This window comes from Cryptomeria japonica, chromosome 3 (genome assembly GCF_030272615.1).
Source record: "Cryptomeria japonica chromosome 3, Sugi_1.0, whole genome shotgun sequence".
Taxonomy (NCBI): domain Eukaryota; kingdom Viridiplantae; phylum Streptophyta; class Pinopsida; order Cupressales; family Cupressaceae; genus Cryptomeria; species Cryptomeria japonica.
This window is the reverse complement of record NC_081407.1, coordinates 10,345,947-10,369,035: the sequence shown is the minus strand read 5'-3', so window position 1 is coordinate 10,369,035 and position 23,089 is coordinate 10,345,947. Positions and strand designations below refer to the sequence as shown.

At 36.8% G+C, this 23,089-nt stretch overlaps 1 protein-coding gene across 1 annotated transcript in view; it reads left to right on the top strand.

Moving 5' to 3' along the window:
* The first annotated feature begins 297 nt into the window (after positions 1-297).
* The window catches only part of LOC131065639 (uncharacterized), a 227,542-nt gene continuing 204,750 nt past the window's right edge, over positions 298-23,089 (top strand). Inside the window, exons 1-3 of the mRNA XM_058000206.2 lie at positions 298-1,228; positions 2,751-2,867; positions 13,179-13,243. Of these exons, the coding sequence (XP_057856189.2) occupies positions 977-1,228; positions 2,751-2,867; positions 13,179-13,243 (434 nt within the window). The 5' untranslated portion in view covers positions 298-976. The remainder of the gene's footprint in view (positions 1,229-2,750; positions 2,868-13,178; positions 13,244-23,089) is intronic.

The following is a 23,089-nucleotide window of genomic DNA, read 5'->3' as shown; positions in this document are numbered from 1 at the left end:
ATGAGTATTATATAAAAAATCTATCAAAATAGAGCCATTATTTAGGCTCATCACCGAGATAAACACCCTTAAATTTCTTCAAATTCTTTTGATGTCAGATCTCTTACCATTGATTTTGACTAGGAGGTTGGACATCTAGTTAATCCTATCTTCCTCAAATAATTGATGCATGTTGTCAACCTTCAAGCCATTTTGTATTGAGTATGAATATCCTCATAGACCATACATTCCATGATAAAGTACCATTTCATTTCCACTGCCTTGCTGAAAACCCCTTATGGCCCCTTTCCCTACGTGCTGAAGCTGCCACAACCAGATCGTTCACATCACATGCCCTTGGTGCCAAAGATTATTCATAATTAACTCGGATATAAGGACATTGATAAATTTCCTTCATATTTGGGAAAAAAAAAACACGAACATCTTACGTTACATTTTCAGCAGATGTACCTATAATATATATTCTGCACTTGCCTGGTATTAATGGATCGTCATTTGCACACGGGCTACACTTGATTTCATTCCATAGTTATAAATGATTTCACTTGGTTTAGACATTAGTTATCAACTTTTACTCGCTTGATATCTTCGAGCATTGCTTCAACTTCTTCTTTGATCTACCTTAGGGTTGACACCGCACAAGGGAATTTATCATACTAACCCTAATTGCATAGCAAACTTCAGACTTGGCCGCCAACTTTTTTTTCAAAATGTTGCACAAGGAAATAGCTATAGGTATGGCTCATCCTCTATGAGCAGATTGGCGAAAAGGCGACCAGAACAACTCCAACGGTTGTCCCCACGATTTTGCAGAGTCTGAGGTTGAGGCTGACGGCAAAGGGCTTGTAACCAAATTTTCCGTGCCTCACACGAAGGGGCATCATAAACCTCCCATAAACCTCCCAACAGTTAAACTCAGAAATATAAACTTCCTGAAGCAGGGTGCGGAGTGAAAAACAACCAAAACAAAAGGAAAATGGCGGATGTAGGGGGTTTTACATTTGAGAACATGTATGATAGCAAATTGAAGGTTACAATGTTATATGAAGTAATGGCTTCTCATTTCCCACCTGAAAAGCTGCCCTCTCCTAAACCTTTGCAGCTCTCTTCTGCTCTTTCTACCATTCGCAGAGGCAAACTGTTATCCGAGTCAAAACGAGATGATATTTGGAAAGCTGCTCTTGATGCTTGGAACGAACGTATATTGAGTTATGCGGATGCTAAAATGGTATGTACTATTTCGACTTATGAACTACTTCTGCTCAGGTGAAAAAATTCAGCATTTCACACAAAATAAGTGTCACAAACTTTGTGAGGGGGATGTTGAAAAATGTGAGTACCTTGGATCTCTTTGTGGGGCAAAGGATAGCAAACGGTGTGCTATCCATGACTTAACCATTTTCATTCTTTTCCTTCTTTGCTGATGCTATCGACAACCTTTAAACCTTATCATTATTTCATCTAGAACAGCTGAAACCCCACCAATCTGTGAAAGTTATTAGTTGAAAAACAAAGACTATTATTGCAAACTGATGGGGAAGACCATATATTGAATGTGCACCTTGGGTTTCTTTGCTGGGCAAAGGATTGCACTTAGCCATTTTCATACTTTTTCTTCTTTGCCAATGCTATTGATAACACTCAAACCTCATCATAGTTTTATTTACAATACCTACAATCGTATCAACCTGAAAAAGTCATTAGTTGAAAAACAAAGACTATGAAACGAGAAGCTTGCAAACTGATGGGGAAGACCACAAATTGAATTATGTTGACACAGATTAATGATCAATTATGACAACGAAGAGGAAAATTGTACATCAATACAGGTGGTTGTGTATCCTTTGCCCTAATCATGAAAAATGTAGGATTCCAAGCTCACAAGGTTATTTGCTTATACAGTAACCCCTCTTGCTTGAGCACCTCATACAACGTTTTCAATTCAGAACAACTAAAGATGGCTGTTCTTTTGATTTCTTTTTCCACTGAAGGTATGCTGGTTTAATTTTTATCAGATCCAGTTATTTGTTTTCTTGTCCTCTATTCTCCAGTACATGTTCAAGGGCGTTAATTAGCTTGGAGATCTATGGTCTCAATTCCCCATTTTGTGCCCCTCATGCACTCAGAGAGAATCACATATATTATTTAATTAAAATCTTGAAGTGTTTTTCAAGCTGATAATACAAGATCTCTTGTTTTGGATTTCTTTTCAGGTATTGGCATGATATTTGTTGCACCGCAGTTATAGCAGTTAAATACATATAGAGAATTCTGCTTTATTATGATTGTTATAGCTTTTTGGCAATGTATTATGCATGAATTTCAATGTCTTATTTCTGGGCATGTTAGATATTTTTCTTCATAATGTTTTTCCTTCAACTATGAAGCAATAATTTTGCTTGAGACCTTGTGTGTGAACCTTATTACAATTTGAATCCTATTTGCATTGTTTCAATTTGCAAGACACTTGACAGTGAAAAAGTGTTCTGATTTTCCAAATAGGAATTTTGCATGTGATGTGCTTGATTACATTTCTGACTGTCATAAGTGTCTTAACTCTGGATGGCTTTTCATTGCTTGTTTGTTATTTAGTTTTTAAGCAGTTGTTCTGTCTCAGCATTTTTTGCCAACTCAAGAATAATATTTTCTGTTGTGTCATTAAGTTTTGTGTGATATTTAAGAATTTTTTGTTTACCATATAATTTTCTTTGTTGATGAATTGTTTTATTGTTGCCCATAATCATTTGTAGCCAGATAAATGTTGGGCTGGGATATGCATGCTGGGGGTGACATGCCAAGAGTGCCATAGCCAACGTTTTTTGGAATCTTACCACAGTTGGTACCAGAAGCTCCTTATACATCTTAAGGTTGTAGCTTCTAACCTTAGTTTTTCTCATTTTGCACTAAATTGAATGTTTTTTTTTTTTTCACATTTTCCATTCTCTAGACATATGGTTAATTGTTCTATCTCACATATTGAATTTTCATATTTGGTCTAGATTCAGGAATTCACGTGTGAAATTGTGGATCAGAATATGAGTTAATGACATTTTTTTATGTGATCAGGTCTATGTTTGTGTATGAGAATGATAAATTAGCTTCATTTTTGTTTTAATAAACAATGAATCAGTTCCATCTTTGTGTTTGTTGGTTAGATGCATAGAACGAGCACTTTGTGTTTTCTGTTTTGATAACAAGTGTCTTCTTAGCTTTGTTCTTAACAGTCTTGAGATATTTCGACACTAATCGGATTTAGAGCAGTAAATAACAGCAACAAACAGATAACAATATGGAAGAAATGAGAGGTATTGATTGTCAAGGATGGATATGATTACTCAGAACTTTTCCATACAAATACAATCAAAGGGTTATAATTAAAGGCATGATACCTTTTCAAAAGAAGCACATAAGTAATTATTTTCCAGCAGTTTAATAAACGAAGTTACTTGATGCTAATACTTAAGCAAAATAAACTGAGTATCCTTTATACTGCTTATATTTATCAATGTCAAGTTTATGAAATGAGACATCTTTGATATGAAATTGGGGAGGAGGTATACATCATCTAATTGGCAGATTTTCAATTGATACATGTGAGAAGATATAATATTTTCTTATAAGAACTAGAATCTTAATTTCTAGAAGATGGGTATTGACAAGAAGTTTCTAACAACCAACAGGGATAATATATATTTTGTTGGGGCCATATGATGATGTGGGTACACATATGACCATCCTCTTGTGTTGTGCCAACTGATGGCCACCACAAGAGACCTGAGAGTGAACAAGAAGCACAGCACATCTGGGAACCGCTGTGAACTGCAGCTGGCCCTTTTGCCACAGGAGTCCATATGTTTATTATTACTGTACAAAGTTTTTATATGTCAAAAGTATTTGTGCTTGCAAATTTAGCTCTACTTAAGATTTTTTCGTTAAACAAAAGTATTATTCAACATGCAACGCAAAGAAGATTGCATAAAACATAATCCACTATCCTTTGTCCATCTTTACATCAGCTTCAATTACAATGCTTTGTGCATGAGTGCTCAATAATTACCACGTAAACTAAAACATATATTCTGCTTTCTACATGGAAATATTTTTCTATATATCCATGGCTAGCTCTCTTGATGTCTGTAATATTTACACTAAATATATTCCTACATTCTAATGCTACATATATCTGTTATATTTCTGGAGCAATTATCTAACTTTACGAATGCATTTGTGCGTGTGTGTGTCTATCCTCTCACTTTCTCTCTCAGACATATTTGCTTTTTGTCTCTTTTCATCAAGCTATAATATATAGCATCTTTATCTGTTATGTCCCCATTGTTGCGCCTTCCTAAGCATCAGTTATTTTCAGAGGTTAGCCTATTATCAGTAGTCCCCGTAGGCTAATGTGGTGATTAGGGGGCCCTTAGAGGATAATTCAGGGTTCTTCAGTTGACACTTTGGTGTCTTTGTCTTTTCTAGGGTTCTTCAGCTCAGTTGATTAGTTGGTTCATGGATAGCCTTCTAGGGATCATTCAGCGCTATTTGATACACACTATTTAGTAAGTCACTTGGATGTTGGGGTCCATACTATATATAGTAAGTCATAGGGATGATCAGGGGTACTATGGTTATACCTAGGAAGTTGGCAGAATCAGTTGTTGGTTTGATATTTGGCAATTAATTAAGTTTAATAATTTAATATAATTAATTAAAGTTTAATAAAGCAAGTGACTTTAATTAATTAATTAAATTAAGTACTTTATATTTTAAGGGGATATAAGAGGAAGTGAGAATTGCTTCACAAGCTAGCCATACCAGTCAAGGTTGCTAGAGACTCACATGGGGTTTGCTTTGTTGATCTGATCATTCTCAGATCAGAATTCTCCAATAGTCAGGCCGTATGAGGCATAATTATTACCAGTCATCCCATATTTATTCGTGTTTTCAGCATCCAGCTGGGCAATGGAGTTTGAGTCTGCTGGGAGACCCTAGGCGTGGGATTTTGGGGTCTTGTATGCACTTTCAGATTTGGAGTTTGCCTGTATGCTGCTGTTGAAGATTATTAATCAGATCATATAGTTATTATTTGCTAACCTTTCCCGCTTGGCTAAGGCGTTGGACTTGGTATGCACAACTTACTTTAGAATTAATGAAATGGAGTTGAGGGTTTGTGAAATTAATTGCTTTTAATGAATAGAAGTTATTTAATTTTACATTTCCTTACATTTATTTTCCAATATTCGCAAAAACACAAAAATCAGAAATTAAATATCCAGAACAGGGTGGGATATTTCATTGTCTCCTAGTCATGTGGTCCATTTTCACTCTTTGAATTGGCGTTTAGGATCTTGTCTTCAAATACTTGGCTGAGTGTCATGCCCCTGACTTGACATCCCTTCTCACAAACAGAAAAACTTGCATATGAGATTGTCTCAGTTGCCTATCACATGAAATCGGGTTTTGTCAATTCCTTCTATCATGCAGTGATTGCATTCCTTCCATGCAGTGTTCACATCTCATCATGCAGAGGTTACATTTCATTAGGGACTGATAGAGATAAGGTGCAATCACCCTTGGTTGGTTCTCATGAATATTGCATTCACCTGGGGATGATTAATTAAGGATCGGTTATTCTTGCTTAGCCTTAACGATGACTAGTTAAGGTGGTTACCCTTGCTAAGTCATTCATGTACTCTAGAAGGGCAGCCACCAAAAGACACGTCCCTCACTAACAATACAACCTATGGAGAAGGGTTGCGACTTCCTAACAGGCAGCAAGGGATATAAGAGAACCTCCCAGCATCCAATTCAGGCATAGAATCAGATCAAAAAAGGATATAAAAGGGTCAATACTCATCGAGGAGAAGATCAAGTATTACAGTTTTGTGATAGCAGATTGGTATGAAGCGAAATCCATCCCAAATTAGGTGAGCCCCATGGGTGGTCTGGATGGATGTTCCTGAAACCTGGGCCCAATTATGGAGGTGGTGTCATTGCACCCTAGACAAGTAAATCCCCATTCAGGGTTGAGGATTAGAAAGGAAGTAAGAATAGGGGCTTGAATATAGCCACTATCAATTGTACTATAAATTTATATGGTCATCTAGTTTAATAAATTAATTTAAGGCATGATAATTTTAAGTAATGGGTGTTGATTATTGGGAAATTGGCAGCCTCCTAGTAGGGTACATTACACTGAGGTTGATCCTCTCCTTTAGACAACTGTATGCTATTGATCAGTCACAACAGTATGTGCAGACCGATAAACTTTCCCGTTGGATATTTTTCTCATTTTGTTTGGGTGGCAGCTTTTGCTTTCATCTTCTTCCATGATTTTTGCGTTGCCTATGCCCCTCTTCTAATGATCATCTTTCGAGGCACACTAGGAAGTGTTATTGTCATTAACCAAGAAATTTTGTTATGCTTCCAACAACATTTATTGCTCAACCACCTTATTCTTTACCTGCCACTTTTCTAGGATCAACACCCTCCAGATTAAGGATCTTGTTTGTTAGCAGACAGGATAGCTTTATAATGTATTTCCAACGAAGTAGCTAAGTGTTAACTTCTGCTGTTCCAATTCCTTGGAAACCTTGCACGCTTTTGGAAGCAACACTTCTCTCCATTGTGCAAGGCTTTGGTCTTGGTTGTGTCCCCTACCATCATGGTATAAATTGAACTTCGATAGAGCTGCTAAAGGTAATCTTGGCCCAACTAGTGGTGGTGCGGTTTTGAGAGATGATAATAGGAATCTTATAGCAGCCTATGCTATTAATCGTGGTTCTCAAACTATCTATTACATGGAGTTGCGACGGTGTATTATGCCTTGAGGATGGTGTAGAATCTGGATATCCATTTCCTTATCATCGGAGTTCATTCTATGAATATTATTAATTGTCTAAATAGAAAAACACAACCTAGTTGGACTACTTTTTTTATGGTAAGGGACTCCCTAGACATCAGTTGTAGGCTGAAAATTTTCTTGATTATTCATATTTATAGGGAGGCCAATGGTATAGCTGATAGACTAGCCAATTGGGGGGTTAATAATAAGGGACTAAGACTGGCCGATTGGGGGTTTAATAATAAGGGACTAAGGAGTTGGAATCATGATTTTTGGGTGGAACTAATTCATATGAACTTCAATGATCACAATAAACATCATATGCCATAACTTCAAATGTGTTATTAACTTATTACTCATCACTTAAGCCAAAAGTCATGTTAGTACTATTGGTTTCTAGCTCGGAGTTAGCACTATTTTATTGGAAAGTTGAAATGTCAATAGGGAAAGTAGGGTGAGGAAATTGATTGTTAAGAATTGGTGGGGTAGTTTTCTCTAGAGTATTGTGAAAGTGGGAGGTGACAAGAATAGGTTCGAGCCATTTAGCTGTAGTAATTTCAAACAAATCCAAAATTTTGGAAAATTATCAAGAATGGGGGGTTGGATCAGTTCTGTGAAAGGTTGAATGGATATGATACACCCTTGGCAATTAATTTTGCTAATGGGTGGGGGAACATAAAGTTTAGTCTTCATGGCACGGTGTTTAACATGACAAAAGAGTTAATTGCAGAGCCTATAATTTATCTATTGAAGGAATGGAGATTTTTAAGGATTGAAGAGATGGAGATGATGCTATCACCTTGTTCTTGAAGTTGGGTGAGGAGATGATGAAACTCTATTCTAGTCACAAGTTGTTGGAGCACCCCTGGGAGGAAATTGCTTTATGGATAATGAAGTACGTACCTTGGAAGGTAGATTCAAATTCCTGTATTCCCACCACTTTGTTTTGTTAAATCACTTTAGACATAGGAAATTAGTGTCTTTTACTTTTTATCTTTTGTCATCGTTCGCTTGAACAAAGACCACCACCCAAATCATTGTATAAGTTGCTTCCACATTCACTCAGTTTGCTTGAACAAAGCCCACAATAGAAGGGAACTGCCTACCAAAAATAATTTCCTTTCATTTGTGTGCTCGATACAATGATCCATCAATTGGGACCAAAAAATTAAGTCATTACCAACCTACACATATCCTTGCCTATGCATGACCAGCTAAGGCTTCCTTGAGTATTGGGTAATTAACCAATTCAACACCTCCATTTTTTAGCTTCCAAATTCTTGTGAGGCACATGGTGATCCATAGGGGATGTTGTCACCATTTCACCAAACTGCAATAGAAGAAAGAGCTTCAACAAACATAGCCTATTATTAGCATAAAGAAAAAACTCTGCCAAGTTGGTAATAAAATCCCCTCTTATTGCTGCCTTTAGTTGGTGTATTGCTATCATACCCATCTCATCTCCTTCTTAATAAACCCTAGGGTCATTGTGGAGTCACAATAGAAAAATAGCAAAAGCCTCCTATTTAAGATTGAGGCGTGAACCAATTTTTCTTTTCCCTTGCTCAAGCTCCTTTTGCTAGCAATATCAGCAATCCTCCACCTGCACAAACCTAGGGAAACATGCAAATGATAAGAGTACTAGGAACATTGCACACTCTCTATTATCCCAACACCACAAGATATAAATACTTGCCGCTTATCAACAAATGACACCTAAATACTTGATGATAGGGGAAAGGTTCTAGAATGATGAGGCTCGTGATGACTATAAAGATAAATAGAAGACTATTTTTGAAAGAACAAAAAAATAAGGCATATGCAATTGTTTAGTTAGCTATAACCCATGATAGCCTATAAAACTTAATTTATATTAGTGTTACAAGAAATAGACTTGGCTTAAACTTAGCAAGCTGAATTTTGATCTGGACTCAAAATTGGTGCTTAGACTTGGCCATTTGACTAAGACTTGACAAGTTGAAAACATTATGAAATATGGAGATTTTAAAGGATTGTATTTTTGACCCAAACTCAAACTTGGTGCTCAGACATGACCACTTGCCCAAGACTTGACAAATGGAAAATATCATGAAATAGGGAGAATTTAAGGATTTAAAACTTTTGTCATGCACCCTTCAATAAATAAACTTTAAAGAGACAATAAACTAATTAAATAGAAGCTAGTTTGATCACATACACAAGTATGCATTGATTACATGAGTATAAAAGAAGTTTTTTGCTAAAAGAAATAACATTTTTAAATATATAAACATTGTCAAGTGTTCGAGGTGTACAAAACTAGTGTATTATGATATCCATTGCATCAAAAACGAAAATCACAACATGGAGTCATGAACTATGGTAGAGTATCCCTTAACCCAGGATTTCTAGCTCTATGTGGAGTCGTGTGTTTGTACCTCAAACAAGTTTGCAAATGCTGCTACAGCCAAAGGAGCATTACTTAGGCAATGATTGAGTCAACAAACTAGAAGCATAAATGTAATTCAATTACTTGGGATTTTATTAGGAAAAATTTGACAGAATAAAAACTGTTGGTTTCCTATCTAGCACAGCTCAAAACAATTTTAATTTTTGATTTTAAAACTAGAGCAAGGGTTTGGGAGTAGTGCTCCCAATGGGGTTGAGGAGTAGCATCCCCAGCAGGTTCAAGGGGCAGCATTCCTATTGCACTCCTTGTCATGATATGGGGCAGGGTTGGTGGGCAGAGCTCAAAATAAAGCCTTTGAGACCACAGACCTTCATGGCACATGCTATTTTGATTTTTCATAATTCTATACCTTTTAGCCAACCTTCAAGATTCCTTTAAACCCTTCAATAAATGCTTGACTTTCATGCTTCTGCGTTCTCAATTTTTTACACTTTTTTTTGATTTTCCTTAACTTGGTTGAGTCTTGCCATTTAGACTCACTTGGTCTGACCAAACTTGCTAGGTACTAGGGTCAGGAATCCTTAGGTCTGTTTGGGTTTGTCTGCCTTGAGATTAACCAAGTCTAGGCAAGTTCTGTGACAGTAATTTATATGCTACATAGCTGTAACAGAGGAGAACATATAATCATCGGTGTGCCACTTTCAAGGTACATGTGATGATGTGGCCTCTTGAACTTGTTGATCTATTATATCTTCTTTTTAAATGATTTTTAGTAAAGAACATGAGGCATAGTTGGAAGTTGATCTTTCTTGCAATATGTTGAAGAATAAATTAGAATATATAACATGCTTTTACTAATGTATAATTGAGTTGTGAGTGACAGCATATTCTCAACATAGCTTTGCTCGTATGTTTCAAGTAGTTGCTCAAGGATGAGTATACTTGTTTGAGAAAGAACAATGATAAAACTTCTTCAAGTGTGTAGTCAGGTACAACCCAAGACACAATGTTAAAACATGCCCCATATACTCCATAACAACAATAGAGCAAATCATATCCCTATTGGGTGTTCTACTTTAGAGGTTTTTAATGAGTTTCAATATCGTGAACTTGTGGATTTTTACAATCCTTTGTTTTTAAATGATTACTAGCAAAAATAGGAGGTACAGATGGAAGTTGATTCTTTTTGCATGTTGAAGAATACATTTCAATTTATAACATGCTTTTAGCATTGGATAACAAATCAAGAGGTAATTAAAATCATATATTATAACTAATAAATGTTTCAAGGGTAAAAAGATTTTCAGCATTTGATCCTGAAAACCATCTCTAATTAGGTATGACCTTTCTTTTTAATATTGCATAACGTTCACAAAAGAGGAGATACAGTACAATAGCCAGAGCTAAATGGAGAAAAGATCCATCAAAGTTCCATACAGTAAAAAAACCACAAAATCAGAACACCCTAGATGTATAGGAGGAGGGGTGCCACCATAACATCAGACTGTGTGGAATTATATGAGGATAAATGGATTAAATTTCCTCATGCATATTGGTAACAGTTTTAGAGCTAGAATCAAAACCCGAAGACGAGTTATCCTTATTTTTTATTTTCTCCATTTTAGCGTCAAACTGCAGATCAGTCTTTCAAGTCTGAGCAGCATTATCTATCTCCATTCGATGCAAAGTCAGATGTTCAGCAAGAGAGAGACCAGCATGATGAGCAGAAAAATTCTTCTTATACCAAACCTCAACCTTAGCTGTAGCTTGGTCATTATAAAGCCAATCAGAAATTTCTTCATCTTTATCAGTGAACTTGTCCTGCATCAGGGAGCTGTTCTATTCTTCATTCTTTTCCTCCTTGTCATGGACCTCTGACCACCATTCAACATGCACAATATCTTCATTCGTAAACTTCATAGTACCCTTGTTCATCAACTTGAAAATCTACTTTTTTAGGATATCCAATGTAACAGACTGCAAAACAACAAGCAATAGGGTGACCTCATGATTGAAGTCAGTAAGTATTCTTACTGTTCTTTGTATTATTTCATTGTACCTAGCTTCGCATACAAGCCAAAGGATTCCAATGGATAAAATAAGCCATTTTTTATTGGAATACTTGTGAAGACAACCGAACACAATATTTTACTAGACATCAGACTTGTAAGGATCTATAAAGCCAGCCTTTTTTAAAAACAGGATCCCAAAATATTTTAGCATAAGGACAGTGAAAAAGAGGTACTTATAAGACTCGTTGGTATCACACAAACTACATGAGATGGAGACAAAACCATTGGGACCTCTGCTCCCCTCTTTGGTCATACACACTTTATTTCAAGATATCGGGAGTTGTTTATGTCAGTCAAAGAATTAAAAGAGGACCTCATTGTAGTACTTGAATAAACAATAAAGATTGTTAATTTTATGTCCATGAATATTCTATTTGGATCATATATTAGAGAAAAAATGTAAGTTGAAAGAGATGGGCACTCTCGGCCATTAAGGGCAATGACTTTGAATTGCCAAATGGCATATGAGAGAGCAAGAGAATGATTTATATCAATGTAGACATTGTATGTTTGGATTCCTACCTTGCTCTTTGAGTATACACTATTCATTTCTAGAGTTGAATTGCTTGACGGAGCGCTTGATTGTATTAGCTGTCTAACCCACTATAACAAATTGGGAGAGCAAGTGAGAACCAATAGGAAGCACTTGATTAGATTAGTTAATCATCCCATGACAATGAATAGGAAGCACTTGATTAGATTAGTTAATCACTTGGAGAGGGGCGATCCCCCTCCTTTCTATGTAGTTGAAGAGATAGCATCTTTAATGATGATGGAGAATAGTTGTTAGCACTTTTGAATCGGTATCCTTTGGAAGGATGGACATAAAAGAGAGATAGTTGATGGTACTTTATTTGGTGAGGAAGATGGGATGCAAAGATTTGGTGAGTGTCATGCTCTTTGGTTAGGAAAGATGGGATGTAAATAATTGTTCTAGTTGCATGAGTAGTTTTATTGATGAAAGTGTAGTTTGCAAACTCAGACTTAATGTGGACTTAGTAGACTTTAAATTTAAAATCTCGGGGGAAACTTGGGAAAACTTAGGAAAATTTGGCAACTTAAGAAATTACTTAAATTCTATACTTGACAAAACCTGGTAAAACATGGTGTTCACGGACTAATCCTATGGACTCATGGAATACTTGTGAGTAAATTCTGTGAAACTCATCCCCTTGCAACTTGTGAGTCAAAACTGCAAAAACCCGTGTGGCAAAACAAATTTTGAGTGTACTCTATGAGTTTGCAATCTATGGAGGGAAGGCTAGTTTGGAATATCTCAAATTGGTGCTATGCTCTGCTTTTGTGTAGGAATAGTGAGGAGAATGATGGGAGGCAAAGAAAAAATTGGAGCTTTTTAAGGAAAGATGGGACACAAGGAATCGATGACTTAGTTACTTTCCTTTTCAAGCAAGTGGATAGGGAGATGGATGATTGGGAAAACTTACTCTTTTTGCTACAACCACCATGTTTAGGGATAATGCCTAGTAGTAGGAATGCTGGTTACTACTTAGTCCATAAATCGGATTGAAACACATTGGATCCAAGTTTTGTGTCCAACCATTAGGATTGTCTATATAAGTTTTGGCTTTTTTTTTTTGAAGGCACTATTATTTTCTAAATGTCTTTTCTTTCAAAAACTTTGGGCTTTTTGTAACATGATTTTTTTCATTTTTCATTTTCTATCATTTGTACATTTACTCGTCCAAGTAAAGTTTTGGCATTGAGGAAAATAAGGGACAAAGTATGATGTTTTTGCTTCATGGGTTATCATATTATGTATCAATAGCATTAGCTTAGAGATAATGTGTTTTTTTTTTGAAAGTGTATGGTAGATTAGCTTTAATGGTGCTATGAAAATGTAATTTCTCTGTTGCAGCTTCCTAATGAATCACCGTTTCTTAAAGTGGCTGCATGTGCTTCACTTTCTGATCTTTTATCAAGGTATTGTAAATCTTATTTGTTTTATGCATATATTTTGAGAGATCACTTTGATACAGATTAATGGAAGATGTGTAATCAGACGTCTTGTTTGGTTCTGCATATTTTAAGTAGGATGCCATCTTTAGCTGACTATGTTTGGATTAATTATGATATAATTGAATACATAACAAATAAATTGTTACTGCTTGACTTGCGTAAGATCGTTTAAATCATATAAAGAACTGTTGGTTTTAATTTGGGTAAGCTAGCTTTGTGTAGTTTTGCTAAGAAGTTGTCATTTGGTAAAGAGATCACATTATGGATATTGTTTTCTAGATTTTCTTAACATCTGAAGTTAATATAAGGATTTCAGTTTTCCATCGATACTTGAGTCATTGCTAACATAGACTGTTGATGTATGTAGCTAGGTCGGAGCCCTTCTAGGGGACGACCTAGCACACCTAGCACGTTTGGATTAGTCATGTCCTATCTCGCTTGTATAACGTGTGGGGCTATTTCAGTTTGGTGCCAACCTTAAGTTTTGCATTGTAATTAATTTGCCTAAATTGTAAAGCCGACCCAAGGTAAATTGGAAGGCTAGAGTCTCATATATATGTAATATCAACCTCATTGTAATGACACACATTCAGCAGTTACATCCCTATTCGGTATCCTTCAGCGAATTACCTCTGTGATCAGCAAATCATATACAAAAGACAGCAAACATCATTGGAAGCACATCGAACACCTTTGGAAGGTCAGCGAACACCATTTGAAGGACAGTGAACCATCCATTGAGGGCAGCGAACTTCACCCTAGGTGCAGCAACTGTTCTCTCTGACAGTAGTCATCATTTGAAGGTCAGCAAACTATCCTTGAAGGCTGCAAACATCATCCTAAGATCAGCAAACTTCATCTTTGTGGCAGCAATATCTGTATTGCAGATAAGTTCATCATTGCAGTTTGCCCTAGGTTGAAGATATTACTGTGCATAGTTTACTGATTGCTTCAAGTGTTGAAGCTCATTGTAAAGATACATTTGGTTATTGCTTAACAAAGATCTGAGATTAGTTGCTGGGTTTTTCACCTCCAAGAGGGAGGTTTTTCCAGGGTATATTGGTGTTTATTGTGCACATTGATTTGGTTATGTTATTTCTGATTAGTTTGATACAGTCTGATACAAAACTAACATAGACTACAGCAGGGGTGATAAGATTCACACATATAATAATGGAAATAATACTATGTAGAATATATATTATGCACCACATAAGAGATGTTTATCAGTCAAGATGCACTAATATTCAATATATGCAAAAATAGACACTTAGTGAGGGTAACATTGTACAATACTCCTTATAGAAGAAGCCACTCCATGTTATATTCCTGAGAGATCCCAAACACAATATTATGCCCTTCATATATCCTTACAATGATATTCGTCTTCTTTATATAGATCTCCTCCTAAAAAGACAATGGGGGGTTAAATCTATAAAAAAATATTAGCTGATGTTAATAATTACAATTAAAATGCTGGATAATTGAAATGAGAATTACATGATCCAAAGATTCAACACATTACACAATATATACACGGGAAAGCCTTTCTTGGTAAAAATTCTCATAAAACATCATTTTATGATAAAACACTTAAAAAAATTGTTTATAATATTAGAGACATAACCTTGGGATGTCACTTCTCCACACTTCTACATGGCCAATAAAACCTTTTGTGCGTAGTGATAGAATTCACTGTAAATCTCCAAAATTGAATTACATCTCGCTAAGTGAGAAGCTCCTCAAGTATAGGAGAAAGGGTTACAAAATACCTAAGAGTGTATTTTGTCACACCTATTCAAAACTGCTATTTGTAAATAAGTAATAATATAGTACTTTATTAAATTATTAATTATTAAATGATATATGCTTTATAAAACATATAATAACCTAATATTTTATAACTTTATATTAGAACAATAAATATAACCTTATATGACATGAAGTCTACTTCTGGATATGTCTTTAGTCTTGGTACGAGTGCAGTCACATGGACCAGTAAGGAACAATAGATAGTAGCTATTTGCTCAACTAAAGCATAGTATCGAGGAACTATTAAAGCAGCATGTAAGGCAGTATAGATTCAAAGGATGCTTTCCGACATGAAAATGTCTCAACTAGGGCCTTCACCCTTGTTTTGTGACAAGCAAGGGTTGCTAAAGCTTTCCAAGAATCCAGTCTTTCACAAGCGCACAAAGCATGTAGAGCTCCATTGTCACTTCATACGACAGCTTGTTGAAGATGGATCTGTGATGTTGCAGTATGTTCCAACTAAGGATCAGACTGTAGACATTCTAACCAAGTCTCTGAGCCCAAACAAGTTTGTAAAATTTAGAGGGCGACTTGGTCTAGTTAGTAGAATGATTATTAAGGGAGGGTATTAAAGTAATATTGTTAGATTTTGAGAGGCAAAGGGGATAGAAGGGATGGTGATAGCTCATCTGAAGACAAAGGAAGAAGATTGTGAGAAGCTAGAGTTGAAATTGTTTCCTTGAGGTAGGAATTGGAGAAAACTATTGCTTAGTCAAATAAAAGCTTAAAGTTTGAGAAGAATATTGAAATTTTGGATGACATCATTGATTGCCAAAGGTCATCATTTGTTAAGACTTTTCTTGGCTATGAAGAAGATCAAGGGAATACTAAAGGAGTTCAAAATCCAAAGGCTACTGAACCACCAAAGAGGATAAACACATAAAAGCCTCAAAGCCATACGAATGCACTCAAGGGACCCATCAACAAAAGAAAAATTAAAATGACGTTCCTTAGAAGACCAGTGAGGATATAACAAGGGTTTCAAAAGATCATTTCCTCCAAGACAGCCTCATATGACCAAGTTCTAAAACTCTTTCTCTGGCTATTTCTTTTTTTGCAATCATTTTGGTGATAAAACAACAAATTGTAGGGCAAATGCAGTAAATAATTTTGAGGAACAAAAACAAAAGTTCTCATGGATTCTTAGCTCCTTTGTTGGATCACAATGTCATATTTTAGAAGTGCAACAACTTTGGTCATATAGCACTTTTTTGTAGAAGAGGTTTTGTGGAATCTCATAAACAAGGTAGGAAAGTGGATAGCCCTGTTGAACAAAAGGAAGAACCTCCAAAAGAGTGGACAAGGAAGTAGGAGCAAAGGAAACAACGAAAAGAGAAGTCTGCTTGTGCAAATTGCTTTTCATGCCCAAGATGAAAGAAATCAATTGTACATTGACAATGGATACTCAAGCCACATGATAGGAGATAAGAGCAAGTTTCTCACTTTGAAGAAAGTAGACAATAGCTTTGTGAAATTTGGAGATAATGCTACAACAAGGATAAATGGAAAAGGTACTTGTTGTGACCTTATCACACATCACCCCATTCCAAATGGGGACCCCCTACATTTTTGTCCACTTGGTCATTTGGTTGTGGTCTTTTGGGTTGTTTGGCGGCAGTTTCTTTAATCTCCTCACTTCCCCAAGTGTTTTGAGCAAATTTGGTTAAGTCTGAAGCTTGTATTATCTATTTTAGGGTTTTTACCCCTTAGGCTTAGAAATGGAAAAGGTACTTGTTGTGACCTTATCACACATCACCCCATTCCAAATGGGGACCCCCTACATTTTTGTCCGCTTGGTCATTTGGTTGTGGTCTTTTGGGTTGTTTGGCGGCAGTTTCTTTAATCTCCTCACTTCCCCAAGTGTTTTGAGCAAATTTGGTTAAGTCTGAAGCTTGTATTATCTATTTTAGGGTTTTTACCCCTTAGGCTTAGAAACAAGGATAAATGGAAAAGGTACTTGTTGTGACCTTATCACACATCACCCCATTCCAAATGGGGACCCCCTACATTTTTGTCCGCTTGGTCATTTGGTTGTGGTCTTTTGGGTTGTTTGGCGGCAGTTTCTTTAATCTCCTCACTTCCCCAAGTGTTTTGAGCAAATTTGGTTAAGTCTGAAGCTTGTATTATCTATTTTAGGGTTTTTACCCCTTAGGCTTAGAAATAAGGTCAGTAACCTTGGGTTTTGAGAAATATGAAGGAAGCAATGAAGTAAGAACCCCTCAAGGAAGCTACGAGTGAAATTTGAGTGAATTCTAAGGACTTACTATTTTTAGTAAGTTTCACCGCGTCCCGGATTGGGCTAATTTTGCGTTTAAACAAACTTACTATTTGTAGCAATGTCTATTTTTAGTGTCCCCGTGCCTCGATTTGCCCTAATTTGATGTTTAGAAGAACTTACAATTTTTAGTACGTCTATTTTTGGCAGGTCTATATCTAGCAGTTGGTAGGACAATGATGGCAAAATATCCTTGAATATCCAGGTTCTAAATATGGAAAAGTTGAAAAAGCAAGCAGATGATCAAAAATTTGGCTGTCTGGAATTTTTTCTTGAAATGGCAGAGGCATAAAAATCTATTCTAGTGCATGGAAGAATTCATCTTTCACCTCAAATTCCTTCTTCATAGGCAAAATGCGCCCAAGTCAGGCATTAGGGCATAGAAACCAAGTCAAGGAGGATTCTTCCTTGGGAAAGAAATTCCTCCATTGATTTGGTGGCCAACACCTCCTTGGGGACTCGTGACATGGCTTAACCGCCTTCCGTGGGTCGGGTTAAATCTGGCATTTGTATCGGGCGTTGAAAGTTTGAGCTTTTGGCGCAACAACAATTGATTCCAACATTGGATCATCAATAAAATATGGATGCAGAAGTCGAAGCCTCACATTTCAAAGTTGCCTAAGCAGATCTCCAACATGGATTTCAAGCAAGAATATGCTGATCTTGTGCTCATGATGAGTAGGGTCATGGGGTGTCCACAGGCCTACATATTTGAATCTTGGATGTTTTACTTCATTGGTGAAGTAATGGAAGGCATAAAGGTGGTAGACTGGGCAAAAATAATCAGCAACAATTTGGACGAGTAGTTGAGGAATTTAAAGCAATCTCAATCTTTCTATATGAGTTCATATGTTGTCTACTTGCTGGCTAGAATGGGGAAGTTCAATGTATTACCAGACAAAGGACCTATGGGATGTTGTCTAGGATAACTGAAGGTTCATGAGTGCTATCCACAATTGCACTTATATGATCCTACTTCTTTCAAGAAAGCAAGTGACACCTTCACTATGCATATCACCAGATCGTTGCAACGAGGACTTCACACAAGTTTGTCATAGGAGGCAAGGAAGTTGGTAAAGAAGTATGGGGCCTAGTACATGTATTCAATTTCCGAAATTTACTTACATCCGAGTCCAAGGATTTTCTGCCTAGCCATATTAATATCCGAGATATCCAATGGACAAGATGGTGCTATTAGAGGTTACCAGAAAGTTGACTGCCTATGACAAAATTCAAAAGAAGAAGAAGAAGTTGGGGCTTGAATTTCCAATTGTCATAGGAGATTATGAGGAAATGTGTCCACCATTGGTAGCAGCAGAAAACTCAGCGATGAATTAATATTCTACCACTTAGCACCTCATACCGCAAGGACATTCGTTGATCCATATGATAGAATAAGGATGGTAACTAGCATAAGGCACAAACACAAGATTCAACTGGAGGATTATTGGGCTAACGCCAAGGATGACTATGAAATCAGAAGGAGTATGTTTTCCAGGCTGCCTCCTAAGCTAATAAGAATTTGTGAAGCTATCTAGGTGCTTGATCATATAGAAGAAGATGCGAATACTATTTAGCCGGAGCATGAGAAGGAGAAGGATAAGCCGATTCAGGTGCCTAACTGGTTAGAACTAGAAGTTGATGATTTGGATGACCTAAGTAGGTCAATTTTGAAATTCACTAGGCAATGGGTTGAACAACACATCGCAAAGTTAAAAGCAAAAATTGCCCGTCCGACTTATAATCTGATGGGAGACTTGGAATCCCATGACGAGGCAACTGAGGGTCATTAGGAGCCCAGGTTGGAGAAGAGGAAATTCCACAGGAAAGAATAGAGCGTGGGAAGGAGAAAAATGTTCTTGGGACTTCGCAAACAAGGAAAAGAAAGGAAGTTCAGCAGGAAGAACTGTAGCAAAAGAGGCCCAGGATGGAAGAAGTACAGTCACTTGTTAGCTCTTGAAGCGTGCACGAAGTTGAAATGTTCACTAGAGAAGTCATAGGAAATCAGCCGTAGGAGGATGACCAAAACATTTCACAAGTGTAGGATATTCTCAGTGTTAGTGCCTCCCATAGGCTTGTTAGCAGAGGAATCAAGGACCAGAGCTCCCTCCGAATGCAAAACAACTAGTCTGAGATTGTTTCAGGGAAACAAACATGGGAGACTTAGGAACTTTGGAGGAAGTTTCACAAGAACAGGTACAACTAGGGATGCAAGATCAGCAAGCAGTCACTCCAGATTGGCTGAAAGAGAGAATGAGGAAAGAGCTAGAAGAGGAGATGGATCTTACGCTGGAACTTGAGGAACTTCTAAATAGAATAAACAAGCCAGCGGAGAAGAAAGTGGTGAAGAAATTCTCCAAATTTATAAGATATGAATCAGGATCCGAGATGTTACACATAGTTGTGCCCAGAGTCGACAAGGACATGAATGAGATTACTCTAGACGAGTATGATGTCACAATAGTCGATCTAGGTCGCGCCTCCAAGGCACAAGTGATAGAGGAGTTTGATGAGTCTTCCTTAGCATCGAAGGAGTAGATAAAGAGAGTAGAAGAGAAAAACAAGAAGTTGAAGAGTGAAAACAAAGCCTTGTGTGAGTATGTGTGATGTTTGATGAGTCCTTTTAGAGAAGAAGATCAGTCTTTTGTTCCTCCCTCTTCTCTTCCGAAGGAATCCTTGGATGGAATTGAAGAAATAAGGAAAATGGCTCAATGCTCTAAGGAACGGGTAGAGGACGTCTTCACTTCAGCTAATAAATTTATTGAGGACTTGGCTCATTTCTACTAGAGGATCCTAGCAATCCTTGGTAGATTTGAGGGCGTGGAAAATTCATGGGAAAATGTGCATATTTATTAGGACTTGACAATTCCATGTCTTGAGGCATTAATGGAGATTTCCAGGCAGACATTGATTGATGGGAAGGTCATCAAGGAAAACGAGGCATATGATTTCCATTGACGGTTTTATGTAGTAAGCATTGGAAAGGAATTCTTTGAGAGGTCAAACAGGGAGTCAACGTTATTGAGGGCGTTAGTCAAGAAAGTTCAGGAGGAAATCCTCAATGCAATGGAGGCTTTGTTTGCAAGAAGATTGACTGATGAAGAGTTGATAATGGACAACCTGAAGGATAGGTTGCATGAATTTTCTTTGTAGAATCCTTCTCAAAGGAACATTTGGAAAATGTTTCCTTGTTCTCTAGCACAATACGCAAGATTCAAGAAGTGGTCCCAAGATGGGAGAAGTTTTTTTCCAAGTGTGAAAAGAATACTTCCATTGTGGAATTCAAATTAGAGACTGTGCCAAGTGTCTTTGTAGGAGAGTTGGAAGCCGTTGTGGTCAGATTCGTCGCAATCACCACTAGTGAAAGGGATAATGGTCGTCCAATTTTGGACGAGAATCTAATAAATGGATGATTGCATGATGGGTCATTAATTACTGGTGGACATTTTGACTAACTGGTGGCTCATTCATTGCATGACGAATGCCATGTTTAGGAATTAGTGTGTCATTAATGCATGGTGGGCAATTTGAAAAGTAATGCTCATTTAATGCATCATGGACGCCCTTTTTTAGGAACAAAGGGCAATTAATATGTAGTGGGCGAGATTCTTCATTAATGGCTATCCGCACTACTTGGCACACATTTTGGGAATCTTTGGTCAAACCCTAATTAGGGTTTTGCATGGGTGAATCTCAACCATTGATCTTAATGTAATATGGGCTGTCCATTTTCATTTTGGGGCCTATAAAAGGGGTTCACCCGTTCATTTGTAAAGAGAGGGAGAATTGTATGAGATTGTTGCTATAAGTTATTGAGATAATAAGACTGATACATTGGATTTTGGTGTTCACTTGTGTTATTTCGAAGCTTGCATGGTTTCATCTTCCTCACTTAGATTAGAATTTTATTTTTCAAGCAATTAGATGAATGAAATAGATAACATTACTTTATGGTGAGATCATTCGCTCATACCTTTTGCAGATAGATGATTCCTATCCATAGTGCAAGGTTGGATTGAGCTCTTCTATGTGTTTTCTTAACTTGGATTGTCGAATGAGCATTGTTCTTTGATGGTTTTCATAGATGATTTAAAATCTTACGAGCACAACCTTTGAAGATTGCACCCTCTTTGTGTAGTTGTCTGAAAGTAGTGAAGCAAAGTGTGGTCGATCTCGCCCAAGCCTTTGTTGTCTATTGAATTCTTAGGTCTAGATTTTAATTTCTCTAAACCCTTTCGTATTTACTTTCCACATTATTCATTGAAAAAAGTTCCAAAAAAGGGACATCTATTGCTAAATCATTCACAAACCCTCCTTGAAGTTTCGCATTTGTTTAAGTCTTCTTCATTGCACGTAAGTCCCCTTGGATTACCAACAAAACATCAAGCCAAATGAGCCTATATCCATCATAAAGTTGGAAGTACGCCATTGGAACCTTGGAATCATTGTATGATCTTCTGCAATCTTAGCATACGTGGGATTTTGATCAAGAGAGGATAGAGTGACTGTTGGAAACTTTATTATGTGTTGGTGTGGTCATAAAACACCTGTCAAGAGTACTTTTAGCCTTGATAATGGCAAGACAAAAATAGAAAATGTCTTGTATGTTGAAGCACAATTTTTTTAGTGTTAGTTAAATGTGTGATCAAGGACATACCCTCACATTTCATGCTCAAGGTTGTGAGATCATGAAGGCACGCATAGGAAAACTAGTTGTGAGGGCAAATATAACAACGGATAATCTATACAACCTTAGTGAGATCAAGTTAGACAAATGCTTTAGGGGATAAACATATGAAAGTTGGTTATGACATAGAAGAATGGGTCATATGAACTAGTATTGTATAGGCAAATGTTTGGTAGCCTACTACATGTGACAACATGACATTATGCAATCACTAGCCATGGTAGTACATTTTCAAGCAAAAGAGACTTGTGTGCATGCAGTAAAAAAATCAAATACTTGAAGGGCAGGTAGTGTTTGATGATAACAATAGTTTTATGTTGTAGACAAGTTCTTTGGATGAAGCAGACATTGAAAGACAAAAAGGTAGTAGAACGAAATGTCAAGCTGGAGTATCTAAGGTAGGTATTTTTGAGTGCCTAAGCAGAAGAACCTATTCAGGGTAATGATTTTATTATCTTTCATCCTTGTAGATTCCTTATTGATATGCATTCAAAAGAGAAATTAGAGAAAGATCAGCTAGTTGATTTCAAAAAAGGTGAGTTGCAGGAAAAGGCAAATTGATGCCGTTGATGTCAAGAAGGATTGCCAAAAGGGGGAGATTCTTTGTAAGAGTACATGACATCCCTTTGCCATTGATGTCAAGGTAGAAGAGTTACAAAAAGGGGAAGCATTGCAGAAAGAGGGAGTATTATGTGTTCATAGATTAACTCTTTGCAAGGTTGTTATCAACAACAAAGGGGGAGATTGTTGAAAATGTTGTCATTGATTTGAAAGTATGTTTTTACAAGGAGTGAGATTGTTGGAAATATTGTCATTGATGATAAAGGTTGTTGAAGTCATAGTTTGGAAATTGTTTGTTATATTGGCTTCAATTGCTTGGCCAACCTATTTAATTTTACTATTTTGAAAGAGGTGTAATTGGAGGTTGACTGATGGAATTTTTAATATTATGATTTAATTTTGTATGGCCAACCTATTGAAGAGCACACAAATATACTGAGAGGGGGGGGAGGGTGAATCAATATATTAACAAACT